Below are 23,048 nucleotides of genomic sequence, written 5' to 3' on the forward strand. Positions count from 1 at the left end.
ACCACAACATCCTCCCCTTTGCTCTCCTCACTTTCCCAGGGATTCTCCCTCTTAGCATCCTAGTCAGGCTTTCTCACAAGTACTTGGACCTTAATCTGCAGTAGCTTGTGCCCTCCTAGCTTTGCAAGATGGCACATGAAGGTCTCCAACTTATTATTCTGCTCTTGTACCTTGTCTGCCAGCCCCGGAGCTAGCAGAGTAGTGGACAACTGCATGTTCTTCTCTAACTTCAGCTCTTCTTCCAACTGTCTAACTCAAGCTTCAGCCTCTATTTGGGCATCAGTGGCCACAGAACTGCCCACAGTAGAGGACAGCCCACCGCAGCAGCCATTTGTTTTCCTTCTTTGCCACAGTGTGCTCTGCTCAGTTCCTCAAACAAATGCATCAACACACCCGGCTTTTTCAGGGTGCCCCTGTACTCACACATTGGTCCACAAGCATCTAACATACAGGCCACCCCTCCTGACATAGAGGTTGATGTCTAACTCAGGATATTATCCTCAAATGCCTCTTGCCCGGGGCTTGTTTCTTCAGTCTCCTGGCTACCTTATCAGTTGTTAGTTCACAACCTGGCTGCTGAGCCAGGAGAGCAAGGAGAGACTGAAGAAAGAAGCAGACAACTCCAGATTGGTAGCTGGCAGGTTTAATAAGAAGGGGGCTTACTTATGAGGCTTGCCTTAGATGGCCACGAGATAAGTAGATCTCCACGCCCACCACCAGAATCATAAAAGTTTAGATAGAGGCCTTAACTGGGATCTGTCACCTCCTCAGTCCAATGGTCTCAACACCTTACTCTCTCAAAGCTGTATCCTTGGAACAGCTCCCATTGTGGGAACAGTGGTAAGAATGGACATTTCAAGGGCAGTTGAGGGAATGAGGAACCTCTGATTACCTGAGTCCAGCCCATCAGTCAATCACTGATCACGTCCTCTTGATGACCTCCTCCAATATACTTTGTGTCCTTTTTTTTTTGACCACACCCTGGGGCATGCAGGATAATAGTTCCCCCACCAGGGATCGAACTTGGCCACCCCCACCCCCTGCCCCTCTCAGTGGAAGCAGGGAGTCTTAACCACTGGACAGCCAGGGAAGTCCAGTTTGTGTCCTTTTTTTAGTCAGTTTATCTAGAGGTTTTTCACTTGTATTGATCTTTTCATAAAACTAGCTTTTAAGTTTTGTTAATTTTTCTCTAGTGTTTGTTTTCTATTTCATTATTTCTGGACTTTATTATGTTTTTTTCTACTTACATTGAATTTAATTTGATCATCTTTCACTTCTGAAGTTGAAAGCCTTAATAATTGATATAAGCCCCCTTGCCTCTTCTAATGTAAGTATTTGAAGCTATAAGTTTTTCTTATAGCACTGTTTTAGGTGGATACACAAAGTCTGATGTACTGTGTTTTCATTTTCATTCAATTTAAAATGTTTTCTAATTTTCCTTGTGATTTTTTTCTTTGACCCCATGGATTATTTAGAAGTTGTTTAAATATTTGGGACTTTCATAGGTATCTACGTATATTGATTTCTAATTTAATTTTATTGTCACAGAACATACTATGTGGGCTTCAATCTTTTGAAGTCTATTTAAATTTGTTTTATGGCCGAGAATATATTTTTTCTCAGAAAATGGTCCCTGTTCATTGAAAAGAATGTGTATTCTGAAGTTGTCAGGTGTAATGTTCTATAAATGTCAATTAAGTTAAGGTAGCTGAAAGTGTCATTCAGATCTTCTGTATTCTTATTATTTAGTTGCTCTGTCAATTATAGTGAGAGATGTCTTACATCTACAGTTATGATTGTGATTTGATTTTGATATGATTATGATTTGTTTTTCCCTTTAGTTATTTCAGTTTTTGCTTCATGTATTTTGAGACTCCATTATTAGGCACAAATACATTTATAATAGTTGTAGCTGCCTGATATATTTCCTTTTCATCATTATGAAGTGTCCTTCTTTGTTTTTAGTGTTTATTTTTGTCCTGAAGTCTATTTTGTCTGGTATGTATTTAGCCACTCCGTATGCTTTCTAATGTTTCCTCTTTCCAACTTTATTTTTTTTTTATTTTTTTTTATTTTTTTTGCCATTATAGTGAAAATTTAATTAAATAAAATACATTTATATTTATCATTTTAGTTTCAGTTTCCAAGATAATCTCCTAATCACCATTTACTGTGAAATTTTGATCTCCATTTTATTTTATTTATTTATTTTTTTTAAACATCTTTATTGGGGTATAATTGCTTTACAATGGTGTGTTAGTTTCTGCTTTATAACAAAGTGAATCAGCTATACATATACATATGATCCCATATGTCTTCCCTCTTGCGTCTCCCTCCCTCCCACTCTCCCCCTCCCACCCTTCCAGGCTGTCACAAAGCACCGAGCTAATATCCCTGTGCCTTGCGGCTGCTTCCCCCCAGCTATCTACCTTACTACGTTTGTTAGTGTGTATATGTCCATGACTCTCTCTCGCCCTGTCAAAACTCACCCTTCCCCCTCCCCATATCCTCAAGTCCGTTCTCCAGTAGGTCTGCGTCTTTATTCCTATCTTACCCCTAGGTTCTTCATGACATGTTTTTCCAACTTTATTTTTTATTGGAGTATAATTACTTTACAATGTTGTGTTGGTTTCTGCTGTACAATGAAGTGAATCAGCTATATGTATACATATGTCCCCTTCCTTCTTGGACCTCCCTCCCACCCATCTAGGTCATCACAGAGCACCGAGCTGAGCTTCCTGTACTCTATAGCAGGTTCCCACTAGCTATCTGTTTTACACATGGTAGTGTATATGTATCAATCTTAATCTCCCAGTTCGTCCCACCCTCCCCTTCCCCCACTGTATCCACATGTCTGTTCTCTACGTCTGTGTCTCTGTTCCTGCCCTGGAAATAGGTTCATCTGTACCATTTTTCTAGATTCCACACATATGCGTTAGTATACGATATTTGTTTTTCTCTTTCTGACTTACTTCACTCTGTATGACAGTCTCTGGGTCCATCCACATCTCTACAAATGACCCAATTTTGTTCCTTTTTATGGCTGAGTAATATTCCATTGTATATATATACCACAGCTTCTTTATCCATTCATCTGTTGATGGACACTTAGGTTGTTTCCATGTGCTGGCTATTGTAAATAGAGCTGCAATGAACATTGGGGTACATGTGTCCTTTTGAATTATGGTTTTCTCAGGGTATATGCCCAGTAGTGGGCTTGCTGGGTCATATGGTAGTTCTATTTTAGTATTTTGAGGAACCTCCATACTGTTCTCCATAGTGGCTTTATCAATTTACATTCCCACCAACAGTGCAAGAGGGTTCCCTTTTTTTCCACGCCCTCTCCAGCATTTATTGTTTGTAGATTGATTACGGCCATTCTGATTGGTGTGAGGTATTACCTCACTGTAGTTTTGTTTTGCATCTCTCTAATAATTAGTGACGTTGAGCATCTTTACATGTGCCTCTTGGCCACCTGTCTGTATCCTCCATCCATTTTTTGATTGGGTTGTTTGTTTTTTTGATATTGAGCTGCTTGTATATTTTGGAGATTAATCCTTTGTCCATTGATTTGTTTGCAAATATTTTCTCCCATTCTGAGAGTTGTCTTTTTGTCTTGTTTATAGTTTCCTTTGCTGTGCAAAAGCTTAAGTTTAATTAGGTCCCATTTGTTTATTTTTGTTTTTATTTTCATTACTCTAGGAGATGGGTCAGAAAAGATCTTGCTGTGGTTTATGTCACAGCGTGTTTTTCCTATGTTTTCATCTAAGAGTTTTATACTGTCTGGTCTTACATTTAGTTCTTTAATATATTTTGAGTTTATTTTTGTGTATGGTGTTAGGGAGTGTTCTAATTTAATTCTTTTACATGTAGCCGTCCAGTTTTCCCAGCACCATATAATGAAGAGGCTGTGCTTTCTCCATTGTATATTCTTGCCTCCTTTGTCATAGATTAGGTGACCATAGGTGTGTGGGTTTATCTCAGGGCTTTCTATCCTGTACCATTGATCTATATTTCTGTTTTTGTGCCAGTACCATATTGTCTTGATTACTGTAGCTTTGTAGTATAGTTTGAAGTTGTGGAGCCTCATTCCTCCAGCTTCATTTTTCTTTCTCAAGATTGCTTTGGCTATTCGGGGTCTTTTGTGTTTCCATACAAATTGTAAAATTTTTTCTTCTGATTCTGTGAAGAATGTCAGTGGTAATTTGATAGGGATTGCATTGAATCTGTAGATTGCTTTGGGTAGTTTAGTCATTTTCACAATGTCAATTCTTCCAATCCAAGAATATGGTCTATTTCTCCATCTGTTTATGTCATCTTTGATTTCTTTCATTAGTGTTTTATAGTTTTCTGAGTACAGGTCCTTTGCCTCCCTAGGTAGGTTTATTCCTATGTATTTTATTCTTTTTGTTGCAATAGTAAATGAGACTTTTTCCTTAATTTCCCTTTCTGATCTTTCATTGTTATAGGAATGCAAGAGATTTCTGTGCATTAATTTTGTATCTGAAACTTTACCAAATTCATTGATTAGATCTAGTAGTTTTCTGGTGGCATTTTTAGGATTTTCTGTGTATAGCATCATGTCGTCTGCAGACAGTGACAGTTTTACTTCTTTTCCAATTTGGATTCCTTTTTCTTCTCTTATTGCTGTGGCTAGGACTTCCAAAACTGTGTTGAATAATTGAGGCGAGAGTGGACATCCTTGTTTTGTTCCTGGTCTTTGTGGAAATGCTTTTAGTTTTTCACCATTGAGAATGATTTTTGCTGTAGGCTTGTCATCTATGGCCTCTATTATGTTGAGGTAGGTTCCCTCTATGCCCATTTTCTGGAGAGTTTTTATCATAAATGGGTGTTGACTTTTGTCAAAAGCTTTTTCTGCACCTATTGAGATGAACATATGGTTTTTATTCTTTAATTTGGTAAAATCGTGTATCACATTGATTTGCATATATTGAAGAATCCTTGCATTCCTGGGGTAAATCCCACTTGATCAGGGCGTATGATCCTTTTAGTGTGTTGTTGATTCTATTTGCTAGTATTTTGTTGAGGATTTTTGCATCTATGTTCATCAGTGATATTGGTCTGTAATTTACTTTTTTTGTAGTATCTTTGTCTGGTTTTTGGTATCAGGGTGATGGTGGCCTTGTAGAATGAATTTGGGAGGGTTCCTCCCTCTGCAGTTTTTGGGAAGAGTTTGGGAAGGATAGGTGTTAGCTCTTCTCTAAATGTTTGATAGAATTTGCCTGTGAAGCCATCTGGTCCTGGACTTCTGTTTGTTGGAAGATTTTACCTTACAGTTTCAATTTCATTACTTGTGATTGGTCTGTTTATATTTTCTAATTCTTCCTGGTTAAGTCTTGGAAAACTGTACCTTTCCAAGAATTTGTCCACTTCTTCCAGGTTGTCCAGTTTATTGGCATATAGTTGCTTGTAGTATTCTCCTGTGTTTCTTTGTATTTCTGTGGTGTTAGTGGTAATTTCTCCTGTTTCATTTCTAATTTTGTTGATTTGCATCCTCTCCCTTTTTTTTCTTGATGAGTCCAGCTAAAGTTTTATCAATTTTGTTCATCTTCTCAAAGAATCAACTTTTAGTTTTACTGATCTTTGCTATTGTTTTCTTTGTTTCTGTTCCATTTATTTCTGTTCGGATATTTATGGTTTCTTTCCTTCTGCTATCTTTGGGTTTTGTTTGTTTTTCTTTCTCTAGTTCCTTTAGGTGTAAGGTTAGATTGTTTATTTGAGATTTTTCTTGTTTCTTGAGGTAGGATTGAATTGCTATAAACTTCCCTCTTAGAACTGCTTTTGCTGCATCCCATAGGTTTTGGGTCATCATGTTTTCATTGTCATTTCTTTCTTTGTATTTTTTGATTTCCTCTTTGATTTCTTCAGTGATCTCTTGGTTATTTAGCAGCACACTGTTTAGCCTCCATGCGTTTGTGGTTTTTTTTTTTTTCTTGTGTTATGCGGGCCTCTCACTGTTGTGGCCTCTCCCATTGCGGAGCACAGGTTCCGGACACGCAGGCTCAGCGGCCATGGCTCACGGGCCCAGCTGCTCTGCGGTATGTGGGATCCTCCCGGACCGGGGCACGAACCCTCGTCCCCTGCATTGGTAGGCGGACTCTCAAGCACTGCGCCACCAGGGAAGCCCCTGTTTGTGTTTTTTACAGTTCTTTTCCTGTAATTGATTTCCAATCTCATAGTGTTGTGGTCACAAAAGATGCTTGATATGATCAATTTTCTTAAATTTTCTGAGGCTTGATTTGTGACCCAAGATGTGATCTTTCCTGGAAAATGTTCCAGGTGCACTTGAGACGAAAGTGTATTCTGCTGCTTTCGGGTGGAATGTCCTGTAAATATCAATTAAGTCTATCTGGTCTATTGTATCATTTAAAGCTGTGTTTCCTTATTCTGTATGGATGATCTGTCCATTGGTGTAAGTGGGGCGTTAAAGTCGCCCACTATTATTGTTACCATTGATTTCCCTTATGTATTGAGATGCTCCTGTGTTGGGTGCGTAACTGTTTAAAATTGTTATATCTTCTTCTTGGATTGATCCCTTGATCATTATTTAGTGTCCTTCCTTATTGCTTGTAACAGTCTTTATCTTAAAGTCTATTTTATCTGATATGAGTATTGCTACTCCAGCTTTCTTTTGATTTCCTTTTACATGGAATATATTTTTCCATCCCCTCACTTTCAGTCTGTATGTGTCCTGAAGTGGGTCTCTTGTAGACAGCATATATATGGGTCTTGTTTATGTATCCCTTCAGCAAGCCTGTGTCTTTTGGTTGGAGCATTTAATCCATTCACATTTAAGGTAATTATCGATATGTATGTTCCTATTACCATTTTCTTAATTGTTTAGGGTTTGTTTTTGTGGGTCTTTTTCTTCTCTTGTGTTTCCCACCTAGAGATGCTCCTTTAGCATTTGTTGTAAAGCAGATTTTGTGGTGCTGAATTCTCTTAGCTTTTGCTTGTCTGTAAAGCTTTTGATTTCTCTGTCAAATCTGAATGAGATCCCTGCTGGGTAGAGTAATCTTGGTTGTAGGTTTTTCCTTTCATCACTTTAAATATATCCTGCCACTCCCTTCTGGCCTGCAGAGTTTCTGCTGAAAAATCAGCTTATAACCTTATGGGGATTCCCTTGTATATTATTTTTTTTGCTTTTTCCATGCTGCTTTTAATATTTTTTCTTTGAATTTAATTTTTGTTAGTTTGATTAATATGTGTCGTGGTGTGTTTCTCCTAGGGTTTATCCTCTATAGGACTCTGCACTTTCTGGACTTGGGTGGCTATTTCCTTTCCTATGGTAGGGAAGTTTTTGACTATAATCTCTTCAAATATTTTCTCAGACCCTTTCTTTTTCTCTTCTTCCTCTGGGACCCCTATAATTTCAATGTTGGTGTGTTTAGTGTTGTCCCAGAGGTCTCTGAGACTGTCCTCAATTGTTTTCATTCTTTATTCTACTTCTCGGCAGTTTTTTCCACCATTCTATCTTCCAGCTCACTTATTCGTTCTTCTGCCTCAATTATTCTGCTATTGCTTCCTTCTAGTGTATTTTTCATTTCAGTTATTATGTCGTTCATCTCTGTTTGTTTGTTCTTTAGTTCTTCTAGGTCTTTGTTAAACATTTCTTGTATTTTCTCGATCCATGCCTCCATTCTGTTTCTAGAAATTTTGGATCATCTTTACTCTCATTACTCTGAATTCTTTTTCAGGTAGGTTGCCTATTTCCTCTTCATTTATTTGGTCTTGTAGGTTTTTACCTTGCTTCTTCGTCTGTAACATATTTTTCTGTCATCTTATTTTTTTTGATGGGTGGGACTGTGTTCCTGTCATACTGGTTGTTTGGCCTGAGGCTTCCAGCACTGGAGTTTGCAGGCAGTTGGGTAGAGCCAGGTCTTGGTGCCGAGATGAGGACCTCTGGGAGACCTCACTCCACAGGTTCAATTCCTGGTCTGGGAACTAAGATCCTACACGCCTTGGGGCAACTAAGCCCACGTGATGTAGAGCCCGTGTACCACAACATGAGAGCCCGCATGCTGCAACTACTGAACCCATGCGATCCGGAGCCCTCGCACCAAAACTACTAAGCCCACGCACTCTGGAGCCCATGCTCTACAACTAGAGAGAATCCTGTGCGCCACAATGAAGATCCCACATGTTGCAACTAAGACGTGGCGCAGCCAAATAAATAAATAAATAATTTAGAAAAAATTAGAAAACTAACAGATATATTAGAAAACATAAAAATATAAATGAAACAACAACTGGAAGGTAAAACAGGACCACAATAACAAAAAAGAAAGGCCAGAAAAGGCCTTGGCTCTGGGGGGTAGGGTTTAGGCGGGGGATGGGGCCTATGTTCAGGACCCATGCAGCCGGAAAAGGCCCTGGGTGGTGGGGGCAGAGCTTAGGCTTAGTGTGGCCAAATGGGGCCCCAGCGTGCCTCCAGCCTCAGAGTGTGAAGGATCAGGCCTGGGACCTCAGCAGGCTCCCAGGCATCCAAGTGGGCGGTGAAAACGCTAGCCATGTTCCCCTCCAATCCTCAGAACTCCCGAGGGTCTCTCCCTGTTGATCCCCTCACGGTGAATGGGCCTCTCCAGGCATGGGAATCCCTCCCCTTCCCCAGCTTCCCCTCAGGGACATGGGTCCCGTCCCGCCTCCATTTCTCCTCCCCCCTTGCTCCCCTCCATGTCCTACCCGGTCTCTCGGGGGTTCCTTCTGTCCCCCTGGGTGTCGAGGTCACCCACCATCGTCTGGTAGTTGCCCTAGTTGTGAGGAGATGCGAACTCCATGTCCTCCTACTCCGCCATCTTGACTCTGCCCCCGCTTCAATCTTTCCTCTTTCCAACTTTAAATTTTAACCTATTTGTATCTTTATATTTTAAATGCATCTTGTAGACAACTTCAGTTGGTTCTTGCTTTTTACCTAGTCTGATAATCACAGCCCCCCAATATTTTTAATATGTTAAATTGTGGTAAAATATACAAAAAATGAAATTCACAGTCAACCATTTTTCAGTATGCAGTTCAGTGACATTAGGTACGTGCACACTGTTGTGCTACCATCACCACCATCCATCCACAGACTCTTTGACTCATGGAAAACTCTGTACCAGTTAAACAGTAATTCTCCATTTCTCCCCCTTTCCCCAGCACCTGACAACTACCATTCTTTTTGTCTCTATGAATTTAACCACTCTAGATACCTCAGAGAATTGGAATCATACAATATTTGTCCTTTTGTGACTGGCTTATTTCTCTTTACATAATGTCCTCAAGGTTCATCCATGTTGAATCATGTGACACGATACCTTTCCTTTTTAAGGCTGAAAAATGTTCCATTGTATGTGTATACCACATTTTGTTTATCCATTCATCTATTGATGGACACTTGGGTTGCTTTTGCATTTTGGCTATTGTGAGTAATGCTGCCATGAGCATGACTGTGCAAATATCTCTTCAAGAGCCTGCTTCCAGTTCTTTCAGTTGTATACCTAGAATTAGAATTGCTGAATCATATGGTAATTCGTTTTTTTTTTTTGTTTTTTTTTTTTTGGTAATTCGTTTTTAATTTTTCACCCTACGGTTTTCCATAGCAGTTGCACCATTTTACATTTTTACTAACAGTACACAGTGGTTCTCCACATTCCTAATAAACACCTGCTCTTTTTTTTTAAATAGTTGTATTTCCTACTAAGATTGGGATAAGGCAAAGCTCTCCACTCTTACAACTTCTAGTCAACATTGTACCGGAAGTCCTAGACAGTACAAAAAGCAAGAAAAAGAAATAAAAGTCATGTAGAAGGAAAAAATAAAGCAATTCTTATTCACAGACACGATTATATATGTGGAAAATCCTAAGGAATTTACAGAAAAGCTACTAAAATTATTTAGTGAGTTTATTAGCAAGGTCATGGGATACAAGGTAGACATATGACTAATGGTGTTGACTGGAACAATTGGAAATTGAAATTTAAATAAATGTCATTTAAATAGCACTAAAACCATTAAATATTTGGAGATAAATTTAATAAAAATGTGTATACAATAAAAACTACAAAAGATTTCTGAGGGAAATTAAAGACTTTTTAAATGGAGTGATACACCATGTTCATGAATCAGAAGGTTCAATATGATTAAGATGTCAGTTCTTCCCAAATCAATCTCTAAATTTAATTCAATTCTAATAAAAATCCCAGTAGGCTTTATGTAAAAATTAAAAGCTGTTTCTAAAATTTCTATTAAAATACGAAGGATCTAGAGTAGCCAAAAACAATTTTGAAAAAGAAAAATAAAGCCAGAGGACTTAAACTATGTTATTAAAATGTTACAGTTATGAAAACAGTGTGTTTTTTGTGTAAAGATAAATATATCAATCAGGGAAATAGAATAGAGTCCAGAAATACACCCACCATATTTGGTCAATTGATTTTTAACAAAACTGCCAAGGTAATTTGATGAAGAAAATGGTGGACTTTTAAACAATGACAGAAACAACTGAATATCCTTACATAGAAAAATAAACTGCAACCTTTACCTCGTTTATACAAAAGTTAACTCAGAATTGATCACAGACCTAAACGTAAAAGCAAAAACTTAAAACTTCTAAAAAAAAATAGAAAATCCGTATGACGTTCTTTTAGGCAAAAATTTTTAGGACATAAAAAGCACAAGTCATACATATAAGCTATATATCATATCCATTGTGATGTTGAAAAAAGGAGAAGAGAGAGGAAGAAAGCTCTTTTTTGCAGAAAAATGCTAGGTAATAAATGTAAAAAGAATGAAAAATCAGATCAGCATTTTGAAACCCTCAGTGAAATAGTTGACTTGAGCAAGGATCATCAATGGATTTTTAAAACCATTGGGTATAAATTTGTTGAGGAACAGGATATTTGTATGGGTTCCAAGTATCCTCTCAAAGGTTACTTATTATGAAGGGGAAAGAGTATCTTTACAATAGAAAAATATGGTGAATATCACTTTGTTCAAGATAAAAGTGACAGATGATCAAACAGAGTATCACCTATAATGGGACAAACTGACATTGTGCATTTTGATGGAATACAGTAGGAAACATGTTACCTATGTAGTATCCTTGTGAAAAACCTTTAATCTGACTCTTATCATGAGGAGTTCTGATAAATTCAGAATGCAGCAGATTCTATAAGACAGTTGACTTGGACTCTCTATCACTGTTTGGAAAGACAAAAAAGAAAAAAAATAAGGACAGAGGAGACTATTTTAGATTAAAGGACATTGTAGAGACATGAAAAACAATGCAAGGCGTGGAATTTGGATTATATCCTGGAGTAGGGGAGGGACTATAAAAACATTTTTGAGACAGGCAAATTGGAATAGAGACCCTATATTAGATGGTATTATTAAATCATTGTTAAAATTCATTGGTGTGATAAAGGTATTGTGATTCTTGTTCTTAGGAGATACATGTTGCAGTATTAGGGATAAAGTAACATGATGTTAGCAATTTACTTTCAGATTGTTAAACCAAAAAAAAAAAAAATGTATGTGTGGAGAGAAAGAGAGAAAATGTGCAAACAGGGCAAGATGTTAATATTTGGGGAATAAAAGTGGGCAATCATAGTACTCATCTTTCACCTTTTCTGTAGGATTGAAAAATTTAAAAATAGCTGGGATAAAATAATGCTTAAGAAGAGTTTGTAAAAATCCTCATTATACTAAGTGAAATAGGCAGGACTTATGGTAGCTATGGTAGCTATAGTAGGGCTATGGATGATTTTCTTTCTGCTTATTTTCTGTACTTCAAAAGTTTAATATGCAGATGTACTATTTGGAGAATTAGAAAAATAAAATAAATTAACATTTAAAATAATATACTTAAATTAAAAAAAATTTTTTAGACATTTCATTTCATTTCATTTCATTTCATCCACTCTGCATGGCTTGTGGGATCTTAGTTCCTCCACCAGGGATTGAACCCAGGCTATGGCAGTGACAGCACCAAGTCCTAACCACTGGATTGCCAGGGAATTCCCCTATTTTTATACAATTTTTAAAGGTAACTTTCCATTTACAGTTATTATGAAATATTGGCTATATCCCTGTGTTGTACAATATATCCTTGAACCTATCTTACACCCAGTAGTTTGTATCTCCCACTCCCCACCTCTATATTCCACCCCCCACCCCCACCAACCGGTAACGACTAAGTTCTCTCTGTGACTCTGCTTCTTTTATGTTAAAAAATAATATAATTTAAAATTTGAGTTTATAAGTAGAATGAGTCCTTTGTTCTAGTAAGTTTTTCAGATGAAAGAAATAGGGTATTTATCTAATACATAATGATCTATATAATGAAAAGGGTCGTATGAATCATGGATGGGATAATAATAACAGTAAAAACAGTAACCAGTTATTGAACACCTTCAATATATCAAGAATTTCATATAATCAACTTAATGAATCATTCACAACAGTGGTGCCAAGGAGGTATTAATAATTGTCCAAACTCTTACAGTGACCAAGTTAACAGAAAGAAATTTGAAACAAAGTCTACCTTAGATTCCAAAGTCTTATCTCTTGTGGTGGAGAGAAATGTTACATAACTGAATTCTGGTTGGCTGAAATAAGTGAACTAAGCTGGGGGAAAAGGTAAGAGGTTACAGACAGTAGCTCCTGCCTGATTACAAAGGCAGACCCAAGCAGTAAGTAGGACGGACATACCTTTGAAATGAAAAGCAAGGGTTTTTCCTCCAGTGCTGTCGATACATTTTAGAAGAGTTTCTTTTTTTTTAGAAGAGTTTCTTAATATCAACTAATATCCAGGACTTATCAAGTGAATCTGAATGATAGTCAGGTAGAATAAACAGGAAATGACTAATGTATTATACTGATTGCTATGAAAGCATCACCAACTAATTCCTTATAAGACCTTGTTGGTGGATAAACTAGGGTCTCCTTCAAGAAAGAACAGTCAGTATCCCCTCAGTGTTGCTCATAAGTCTATAAAAATCAGTTTTCTAGGGCTTCCCTGGTGGCTCAGTGGTTGAGAGTCTGCCTGCCGATGCAGGGGACACGGGTTCGTGCCCCGTCCAAGAAGATCCCACATGCCGCGGAGCGGCTGGGCCCGTGAGCCATGGCCGCTGAGCCTGCGCGTCCGGAACCTGTGCTCCGCAACGGGAGAGGCCACAGCAGTGAAAGGCCCGCGTACCGCCAAAAAAAAAAAAAAAAATCAGTTTTCTACCCCTTGAATGTTAAACCAGTAATGATCCCCAAGGGAATTAATTGATGGAAAACTCATGCTTTCAGTTAAATCCTGAAATTAGGTTAAAGCCAAGCAAAACAAAACAAAACAACAACAAAAATACATGATTTTAGCTGGTTGAATGTAAAAAAGGATGAGAAAATAATTATTTCTCCCTTACTGCATGGGTTCTCCAAAGTTTAAAGGAGATGTGAGTTGATTAATAGTAGATACTAAACCAGTCAATTTTTTCTTTTGTTTTATATAATCCATATTAAAGATTAGTCATCGTAAAGTTAATCCCAGGTTGGCATCCCTCCTTTCCCAGCATGCTCTTCTGTCACCTCTCCTCACAGTCAATTCCAGGGCCCAAGGAATACAGACCTTTAGCATGGGCTTCAAGAAAATAATGTTCAGAAAATAGGTTATAACGTTGCAAAAAAAAGTCACAGTATGCATTTCTAAATAAAAAGTAAATTATTTGGGGGTGTTTGCACCACAATTCTCTCTTGGCACAGGAAAGGAAGTATTAATATTAAATAGTTTTAATTAGAATTTGAAAAATAGGCAAATACTTACTTCTTCAAATATCCTTTGAGAACCAGAAACAAGATGATGATTCAAAAAAATATATATCATACAAACAAATGTTTTTGAATAAAATAAAATCTAACTTATAACTAAGGTTTGATTAATTTAACAAAAGAACATTTTTAAAATTATTAACTCTTTATTTTGACATTTATATACATAAAGTATATATTTAACTGAATATTTTATACAAACTCTAGGAAGGTATTCCAAATGAAAAAGTATGATTATAAAGTACAACAAGATACATCAAGGAAGCATGTGATTCAGTGCCAAATTTATAATCACTTATCTAATATGTCACAATCCTTTTATTCCAGAAAATGTCCACATGAGGACTCTAAAATGGGCAATTACTTGTCAAAAGAATAAATGATTTTCATTATGTAGAACATGGAAAGGGACACGAGGCAAAATAAAGATTCTTCAGAATTTCTTTATGGAGCTGCTAGTAAGACAACAGAACCTAAGGCTACAAGGACCTGTCCAAGTAGAATATTTATATTAAATATGCCTTCATTGCTTGCCTGGTAGAAGTGATCTGTCAGCCACTTTTGGTAGAAGGATGGCCCACTATAGACACCAGGAAAATTTTTTCGACCACAGCCATATCCGTAACTGGTAATTCCCATTACAAAATATCGTTCATGTTCTGGTAAGTAGCACATTAATGGTCCACCACTGTCACCCTGTTAAAAAATCCCAAAATGGTATTAGTTACTTCCATTAGTCCTTAAACAACAGTAAAGCTGAAATAAATTAATCACATTAATCATACATTTATATATATATTTTCAAAATACCTCCAACTTATAAAGAGCCATAGATTTTCAGTTTTATATTCAGACTAAAACAGGAGGTATTCAGTCTGGCCTGGTGTTTAGAGGCACCGTATAGCTGGTGGATAAACTTCCCACCTGCATAGTTTTGAACCAGAATACTATAAATCAAATTGTTTGAACTTTTTAGTGCAGTTACTCAGGAGAAATATAATTTAGGAAGTGTGAAAAATACTGCAAATATTGTCTATTAGAATACTTCTGTTAATGCTGTGTGGGAAAGGTAGAACTAAGATATATAAAGGATTCATTTAGGGATGTGTGTGTGTGTCGTTTGCTAACTAGAGGACAGGAGTAAATTGGCATCTTGCAAGAGATGGCATCTTTCTAAGTGTTGACATTGGCTGGTACAGGATAACAGGAATCAATGGCTAGTCCTCTTAATAGTATTACAAATAACAAATCTCTATCATGGTTTATACAAGACTGTTAATGCACCGAAACACCTTTACTGAGGACTGTTAATCATTCAAAACAGTAAGGACACTGAGATAACTGTTTCAGTGCCTAAAGTATAAGGACTGTGTTTCTAAGGTGTTTTCAAATTCTCTACATAAGGTAAGCATTGAATAATTATTTTTGAAGGTAAGAATGTTTCACTTATGAATACAATTCATAAGTGAAAGTATGTAGATTGGATTCTTTCATTCAGCACGATTTTTAAGGAAAAGGACACAGGAAAGATAGACCCTGGATTGCAGAAATCAGAATGAGTAGGAAAAGATCAGAGCATGGGACACTGTTTGGGAGTGATGTGCTGGTAGATTTAGAAGCAGTGAAGAAAAGAGGAATAAAGAAAGATTCAAAAAGCACAAGGGACAAAACAAAAGATAGATAAATTGGACTCCATAAAAATCAAAGGCTTTTGTGCTACAAATGATGACATCAGGAAAGTGAAAAGACAGTCCACAGAATGGGAGAAAATATTTGCTAACCATACATGTGGTAAAGGACTTGTATCCGGAATATGCAAAGAATGTTTGTGCCTCCATAATAAAAAGATAAATAACTCAATATAAAAATGGGCAAAGGATCCGAATAGACATTTCTCCAAAGAAGATATACAAAAGACTAATAAGCACATGCAGAGATGCTCAACATCATTAGTCATTAAGTAAATACAAATTAAAAGCACCATGAGATACCTTGAGATACCCACAAGGATGGCTATAATCGAAACTCTAATTCAAAAAGATATATGCACCCCAATGTTCATAGCAGTACTATTTACAATAGACAAGACATGGAAACAACCCAAGTGTCCCTCAAGAGATGGTTGGTTTAAGAAGATGTGGTATATATATGTACTATGGAATGTTACTCAGCCATAAAAAAGAATGAAATATTGCCATTTGCAGCAACATGGATGGACCTAGAGAATATCATACTAAGTGAAGTAACTCGATAGAGAAAGACAAATATATATGTTATCACTTATATGTGGAATCTAAAAAAATAATACAAATAAATCTATATACAAAACAAACACGACTCACAGACATAGAAAATATATATAACTGAAAAAAATGTATATAACTGAATCAACTTACTGTATACCTGAAACTAATACAATATTGTAAATCAACTATATTTCAATTAAAAAAGATTGTAAGAAATGCTGTAAAGGATGTGGAGAAATTAGAACTCTTATACATTGTTGAGATGGCCAAAAAGCACATGAAAAGATGCTCAACATCACTAATTACTAGAGAAATGCAAATCAGAACTACAATGAGGTATCACCTCACACTGGTCAGAATGGCCATCGTCAAAAAAATCTACAAACAATAAATTCTGGAGAGGGTGTAGAGAAAAAGGAACCCTCCTACACTGTTGGTGGGAATGTAATTGGTACAGCCACTATGCAGAACAGTATGGAGGTTCCTTAAAAAACGAAAAATAGAACTACCCTATGACCCACCAATCCCACTCCTGGGCATATATCTAGAGAAAACCATAATTTGAAAAGATACATGCACCCCAATGTTCATTGATGCACTATTTACAATAGCCAGGACATGGAAGCAACCTAAGTGTCCATTGACAGATGAATGGATAAAGAAGATGTGGCACATACATACAACAGAATATTACTCAGCCATAAAAAAGAACAAAATAATGCTATTTGCAGCAACATGGATGGACCTAGAGATTGTCATGCTGTGTGAAGTAAGTCAGACACAGAAAGACAAATGTCATAGGATATCACTTATATGTGGAATCTAAAAAAAAAAGGCACAAATGAACTTATTTACAAAACAGAAGTAGAGTCACAGATGTAGAAAACAAACTTATGGTTACCAGGGGATAAGGTGGGAAGAGATAAATTGGGAGATTGGGATTGCCATATACACACTACTATATATAAAATAGGTAACTGATGAGAACCTGCTGTATAGCACTGGGAACTCTATACTCTGTAATGGCCTATATGGGAAAATAACCTAAAAAAAAAAAAAGAGTGGATATATGTATATGTATACTGATTCACTTTGCTGTACACCTGAAACTAACACAGCATTGTAAATCAACTATACTCCAAAAAAACCAGACAAAAACAGAACTCTCATACATTGCTGGGTAAAAATGTAAAACGGTGCAGCCACTTGGGAATACAGTTTGGCAGTACTTCAAAATGTTAAACATTGACTCAGCAGTTCTACCCCTAGGTGAAATTTCCAAGAGAAATAAAAACATACCTACACGTGGGCTTTCCTGGTGGCGCAGTGGTTGAGAGTCCGCCTTCCGATGCAGGGGACACGGGTTCGTGCCCCGGACGGGGAAGACCCCACATGCCACGGAGCGGCTGGGCCCGTGAGCCATGGCCGCTGAGCCTGCACGTCCAGAGCCTGTGCTCCGCAACAGGAGAGGCCACAACAGTGAGAGGCCCGCGTACCGCAAAAAACAAAAACAAAAAAACCTACACATAAAAACATGTACACAAATGTTTATAGCCACGTTATTCATAAAAGCCAAAAAGTAGAAATAGCTCAAATGTCCATCAATGAATGAATGGATGAATAAAATGTGGCATATCCACACCATGGTATATTATTTGGCAATATATCAATGCATGCTGTAATAGAGATGAACCTTGAAAACATGCTAAGTAAAAGAAGCCAGTCACAAAAGACCACAAATTGAATGATTCCATGCATATGAGATTTCCAGAATAGGCAAATCTCTAGATATTAGTGGTTGCCTAGGGCTAGGGGTAGGTGAGAGGAGAATGGGGAGTGACCCCTAATGAGTAGAGTTTTTAGGGGCAGGGGTGACAAAAGTAATCTAAAAATTAGATTATGGTGATGGTTGCACTATTCTATAAATATACTAAAACCTCACTGGGTTGTACACTTTAAATGGGTGAATTGTATATGTGTAAATTGTATCTCAATAAAAGTGGTAATGGAAAAAAAGATTCAAGGCAAATTTTGATTAAGGTTGACCATGGTTGTAGAAACCAAGGAATCAGGCAAGCAAGACGATTTGGATTGTTGGAATAGTTAAAAAAGGAGAAAAACAATTTAGACTTGAGAATTAAGACTTCACCAGAAAGTGATCAAAGGACTTGTTCAAGTTCCGTTCTGTCTTTAGAAAGTATTTCTAAGGAAAATTATTTGGTCTTACCTTGCAAGTATCAACAACTCCATCTTCATCACCTGCACAAAATGAAGTGTGAGGGATTATATCCCCATAACTCTTGTCAGAATTACAAAAACTTCGAGAAATATAATGCACTTCTGCTTCGTGTAATTTTTTTGTAACATTACCTATTAACAAAAAAATACCAATAAATTATTTTGGAGAGCAGACATTTTGACAGCAATATAAAGTGTTCCTGATGAACAAGTTTTCTTTCCATAGTGCCTGATTGAACAATTATGTAAAATTGTATCCATGTATGTATGTATGTATGTATGTATGCCTAGAAGGACTGTGAAAGAAGGTTCACCAAATCTTAATGACAGTTATCTCTAGATAGTAGGAATTTCAGGTTACTTTTGTTACCTTTGCTGTCTTGTATTTCTTAGAGGTCTCACAGCAGGATCTATAGCTTTTCTTTAAAAAAAAAAAAAAGGGTATTTATTTATTTATATTTTATTTTTGGCTGCATTGGGTCTTTGTTCCTGCACACGGGCTGCCTCTAGTTGCAGCGAGTGGAGATGCTCTTCATTGTGGTGTGCAGGCTTCTCACTGTGGTGGCTTCTCTTGTTGCAGAGCACGGTCCTAGGAGCGTGGGCTTCAGTAGTTGTGGCACGCGGGCTCAGTAGTTGTGGTTCGCAGACTCTAGAGTGCAGGCTCAGTAGTTGTGGTTCGCAGACTCTAGAGTGCAGGCTCAGTAGTTGTGGTTCGCAGACTCTAGAGTGCAGGCTCAGTAGTTGTGGTTCGCAGACTCTAGAGTGCAGGCTCAGTAGTTGTGGTTCGCAGACTCTAGAGTGCAGGCTCAGTAGTTGTGGTTCGCAGACTCTAGAGTGCAGGCTCAGTAGTTGTGGCGAACAGGCTTAGTTGCTCCGCGGCATGTGGGATCTTCCTGGACCAGGGCTCGAACCCATGTCCCCTGCATTGGCAGGTGGATTCTTAACCACTGCGCCACCAGTATTTATAGCTTTTACGAAGTAAAACTATATAAAAATTGTCAAGGGCGAAAGAGGTAAATGCCGAGGTCTATCTTTCTTATGTTGTAAGCTGTGAATAATTTAAATTAAATTTTTAATGATGCTAAAGTCTTGAAGGATGTTGAATATGAAAATAAAACAGATTTTTAATTCATGCACTCCCCTAAATTCCCTGCTAATTCCTGAACATAAAGTGGTTCTTTGCTACAGAAAAGATAGGAAAATATAAGAACACTTCAGGTACTATTAAAGGACAGATCATTTTAAGGTTTATCCATAGAAAAGCTACTGTAACAGCAGCATCTCTTCTCATCAGCCTGTCTCAGAGTTACAGGTGTCACATGTGGTAGCTGAATATTTTGTGTGCCCCACATTCTTCCCTAGCTTTTCAAGTAATAGACATTTTACCCTTAGCTGCAAGTGGGTAAATGACCCAACTGTTCCATTCACAGAATTCCATTCTCCTGGTTGTGCTGATTGGTCTAGAGGTGACTATATTTGGTATAAAGCTAGCCAATTGGAATACTTATCCAGCATTTTAATTTTATTTTGTTTTAGCAATAGAGAAATACCTTTAATATCTTAAGTGAAAAATAAGTACATGAAATAGAATGCAGGCTATTATGACAGCTATATACAATTACGTAGAGAAGACCGAAAGGAAACATATAAAATCGTTTGTAACTTATTTAATGATAGTGGGATTATATATTTACCCATCTATTTTTCAAATATTCTGCACTATTGTTATAATGTTTTAATAATAAAAATGTTAAATCAAAGATTATTAATAATATTCTTCACTTATTTCCAGTATGGCTGTAATGTTGGCTGTAAATATGAAACTTTCTTCCACACACCAGTATTTTCAAGAATGGCATATTCTCATGCAGTATGTTTATCCAGCATTTTTAAACTGGAGCTTCCAGAGAAGAATCTGTTTCACCCTAGTCACATGACTGTTTAGCTATAAATTCAAATCAGTCTGCAGCCATAGTTCCAGACTTATGAGGACAGGCAGCCTGAGAAAGTAAAGTCAACATACAGAGAGAATAGGAATAGGAAATAGAAATGAAATATGTCTAATGGCATCCAGATTCCTGGATCAAGGCTCCTAGAGGCCAGCCACATTTCTGAGCTTTATTTATTTATTTATTTATTTTGCGGTACGCGGGCCTCTCACTGCTGTGGCCTCTCGCGTTGCAGAGCACAGGCTCCGGACGTGCAGGCCCAGCGGTCATGGCTTACGGGCCCAGCCGCTCCGCGGCATGTGGGATCTTCCCGGACCGGGGCACGAACCCGCGTCCCCTGCATTGGCAGGCGGACTCTCAACCACTGCGCCACCAGGGAAGCCCAATGCGCTTTTTAAAAAAATAATTGAAGTAGTACTAGCTGTATATAAAATATATATATATATGTATATATATAACATATAAGTTATAGAATACAATAATGAAATGAACACTTGTAAATCTACCACCCAATTTATGAACAATACTAGTCCAGTGTGGTATTGGTATAGGGCTATTCAAAATAACCAGAGATTTTCAAAGTGAATAGGACAGAGAGCCCAGAAGTAGATGTCTGGGTTTTCTGTTTTGTTCCACTGGTCACTTCGAATATTCTTGCACAAATACAACACTGATCAATTACCATAGCTTTAGAATAAACCTTGATTTCTGGATGGCAACTTCTCCAACATTGTTTTCTTCCATAGGAGTGTCTTGGCTATTCTTAGGTCTTTTAGAATGAGCTTTTTCATTGTCTTAACACTCGTGTTAGGGTTTATCGTAACCTGGTGCTTTTCAGTTTTTCAGATAGAATTGACATCTTTCTTTCTTTTTTAAAATAAATAAATTTATTTAAAAAAAACCCAACAACAGTAGAAACGCACCCTTGCATGGAAGGAAGTCCCTGATATCACATGAAATAGTAATTCAGAACAGTCTGTGTGATTCTGTTTATGGAAATGATGATAATATATGATCATTTTTATAGAGGAAAAATCTGGAAGACACATCCAACTTGATAGTTTTATCTCTGGAGGAACTTTTTTTTTTTTAGTATTAGTTGTTTTTTTTGTTTGTTTGTACTGCAGGTTCTTATCAGTCATCAATTTTATACACATCAGTTTATACATGTCAATCCCAATCGCCCAATTCAGTACACCACCATCCCCACCCCACCACGGTTTTCCCCCCTTGGTGTCCATACATTTGTTCTCTACATCTGTGTCTCAACTTCTGCCCTGCAGAACGGTTCATCTGTACCATTTTTCTAGGTTCCACATACATGCGTTAATATACGATGTTTGTTTCTCTCTTTCTGACTTACTTCACTCTGTATGACAGTCTCTAAATCCCTCCACGTCTCAACAAATGACTCAATTTCGTTCCTTTTTATGGCTGAGTAATATTCCATTGTATATATGTTCCACAACTTCTTTATCCATTCGTCTGTTGATGGGCATTTAGGTTGCTTCCATGACCTGGCTGTTGTAAACAGTGTTGCAGTGAACATTGGGGTGCATGTGTCTTTCTGAATTACAGTTTTCTCTGGGTATATGCCCAGTAGTGGGATTGCTAGATCATATGGTAATTCTATTTTTAGTTTTTTAAGGAACCTCCATATTGTTCTTCATAGTGGCTGTATCAATTTACATTCCCACCAACAATGCAAGAGGGTTCCCTTTTCTCCACATCCTCTCCAGCATTTGTTGTTTGTAGATTTTCTGCTGATGCCCATTCTAACTGGTGTGAGGTGATACCTCATTGTAGTTTTTTTTTTTTTTTTTCTCATTGTAGTTTTGATTTGCATTTCTCTAATAATTAGTGATGTTGAGCATCTTTTCATGTGCTTCTTGGCCATCTGTATGTCTTCTTTGGAGAAATGTCTATTTAGGTCTTCTGCCCATTTTTGGATTGGGTTGTTTGTTCCTTTAATATTGAGCTGCATGAGCTGTTTATATATTTTGGAGATTAATCCTTTGTCCGTTGATTCATTTGCAGTATTTTCTCCCATTCTGAGGGTTGTCTTTTCGTCTTGTTTATGGTTTCCTTTGCTGTGCAAAACCTTTGAAGTTTTATTAGGTCCCATTTGTTTATTTTTGTTTTTATTTCCATTACTCTAGGAGGTGGATCAAAAAAGATCTTGCTGTGATTTATGTCAGAGTGTTCTTCCCATGTTTTCCTCTAAGAGTTTTATAGTGTCCAGTCTTACATTTAGGTCTCGAATCCATTTTGAGTTTATTTTTTGTATATGGTGTTAGGGAATATAGATTGACATCTTTCTGATAACTGAGTCCTCCTATTGAGGCATAAACTATACCATTTCGTTTACTTAGATATTCTTTAATGTCTTTTTTAAATATTTCCAGATTTTTTTCTATAAAAGGCCTGCAATCTTTTGTTAGATTTGTTTTTAGCTACCTAATCATTTTGGTATTATTGTATTTGTTGACTTCCATTATCTTTTGTTACCAAGAATTGTCAAATACCCTTTATTCAGATTCACCAATTGTTTACTTTTTGTCACACTGCACTATCATTTGTATGTGTATGTGTATAAATTTTTCTGAATCATTTAAGAGTGAATGGCTGACATTGTGCCCCTATATCCTTAAATACTTCAGTGTGTACTGCTTAAGAACAAGGGCATTCTTTTATATAACAACAGTACATTTATCAAGATCAGGAAATTTAACACTCGTCCAATACTATTATCCAATTTAATCTCCATGTATTTTTAAATTTTCCAGCTATCTTTCTGTTA

General features: G+C 37.1%; 1 protein-coding gene across 1 annotated transcript in view; it reads right to left on the minus strand.

Moving 5' to 3' along the window:
- Positions 1 to 14,259: 14,259 nt before the first annotated feature.
- The window catches only part of TMPRSS12 (transmembrane serine protease 12), a 38,302-nt gene continuing 29,513 nt past the window's right edge, over positions 14,260 to 23,048 (minus strand). The window contains exons 4-5 of the mRNA XM_024736423.1: positions 18,289 to 18,431; positions 14,260 to 14,511 (exon numbers count right to left, since the gene is read on the minus strand). Of these exons, the coding sequence (XP_024592191.1) occupies positions 14,260 to 14,511; positions 18,289 to 18,431 (395 nt within the window). The remainder of the gene's footprint in view (positions 14,512 to 18,288; positions 18,432 to 23,048) is intronic.

This window comes from Neophocaena asiaeorientalis, unplaced genomic scaffold, assembly GCF_003031525.2.
Source record: "Neophocaena asiaeorientalis asiaeorientalis breed wild unplaced genomic scaffold, Neophocaena_asiaeorientalis_V1.1 scaffold134, whole genome shotgun sequence".
NCBI classification, from domain to species: Eukaryota; Metazoa; Chordata; class Mammalia; order Artiodactyla; family Phocoenidae; genus Neophocaena; species Neophocaena asiaeorientalis.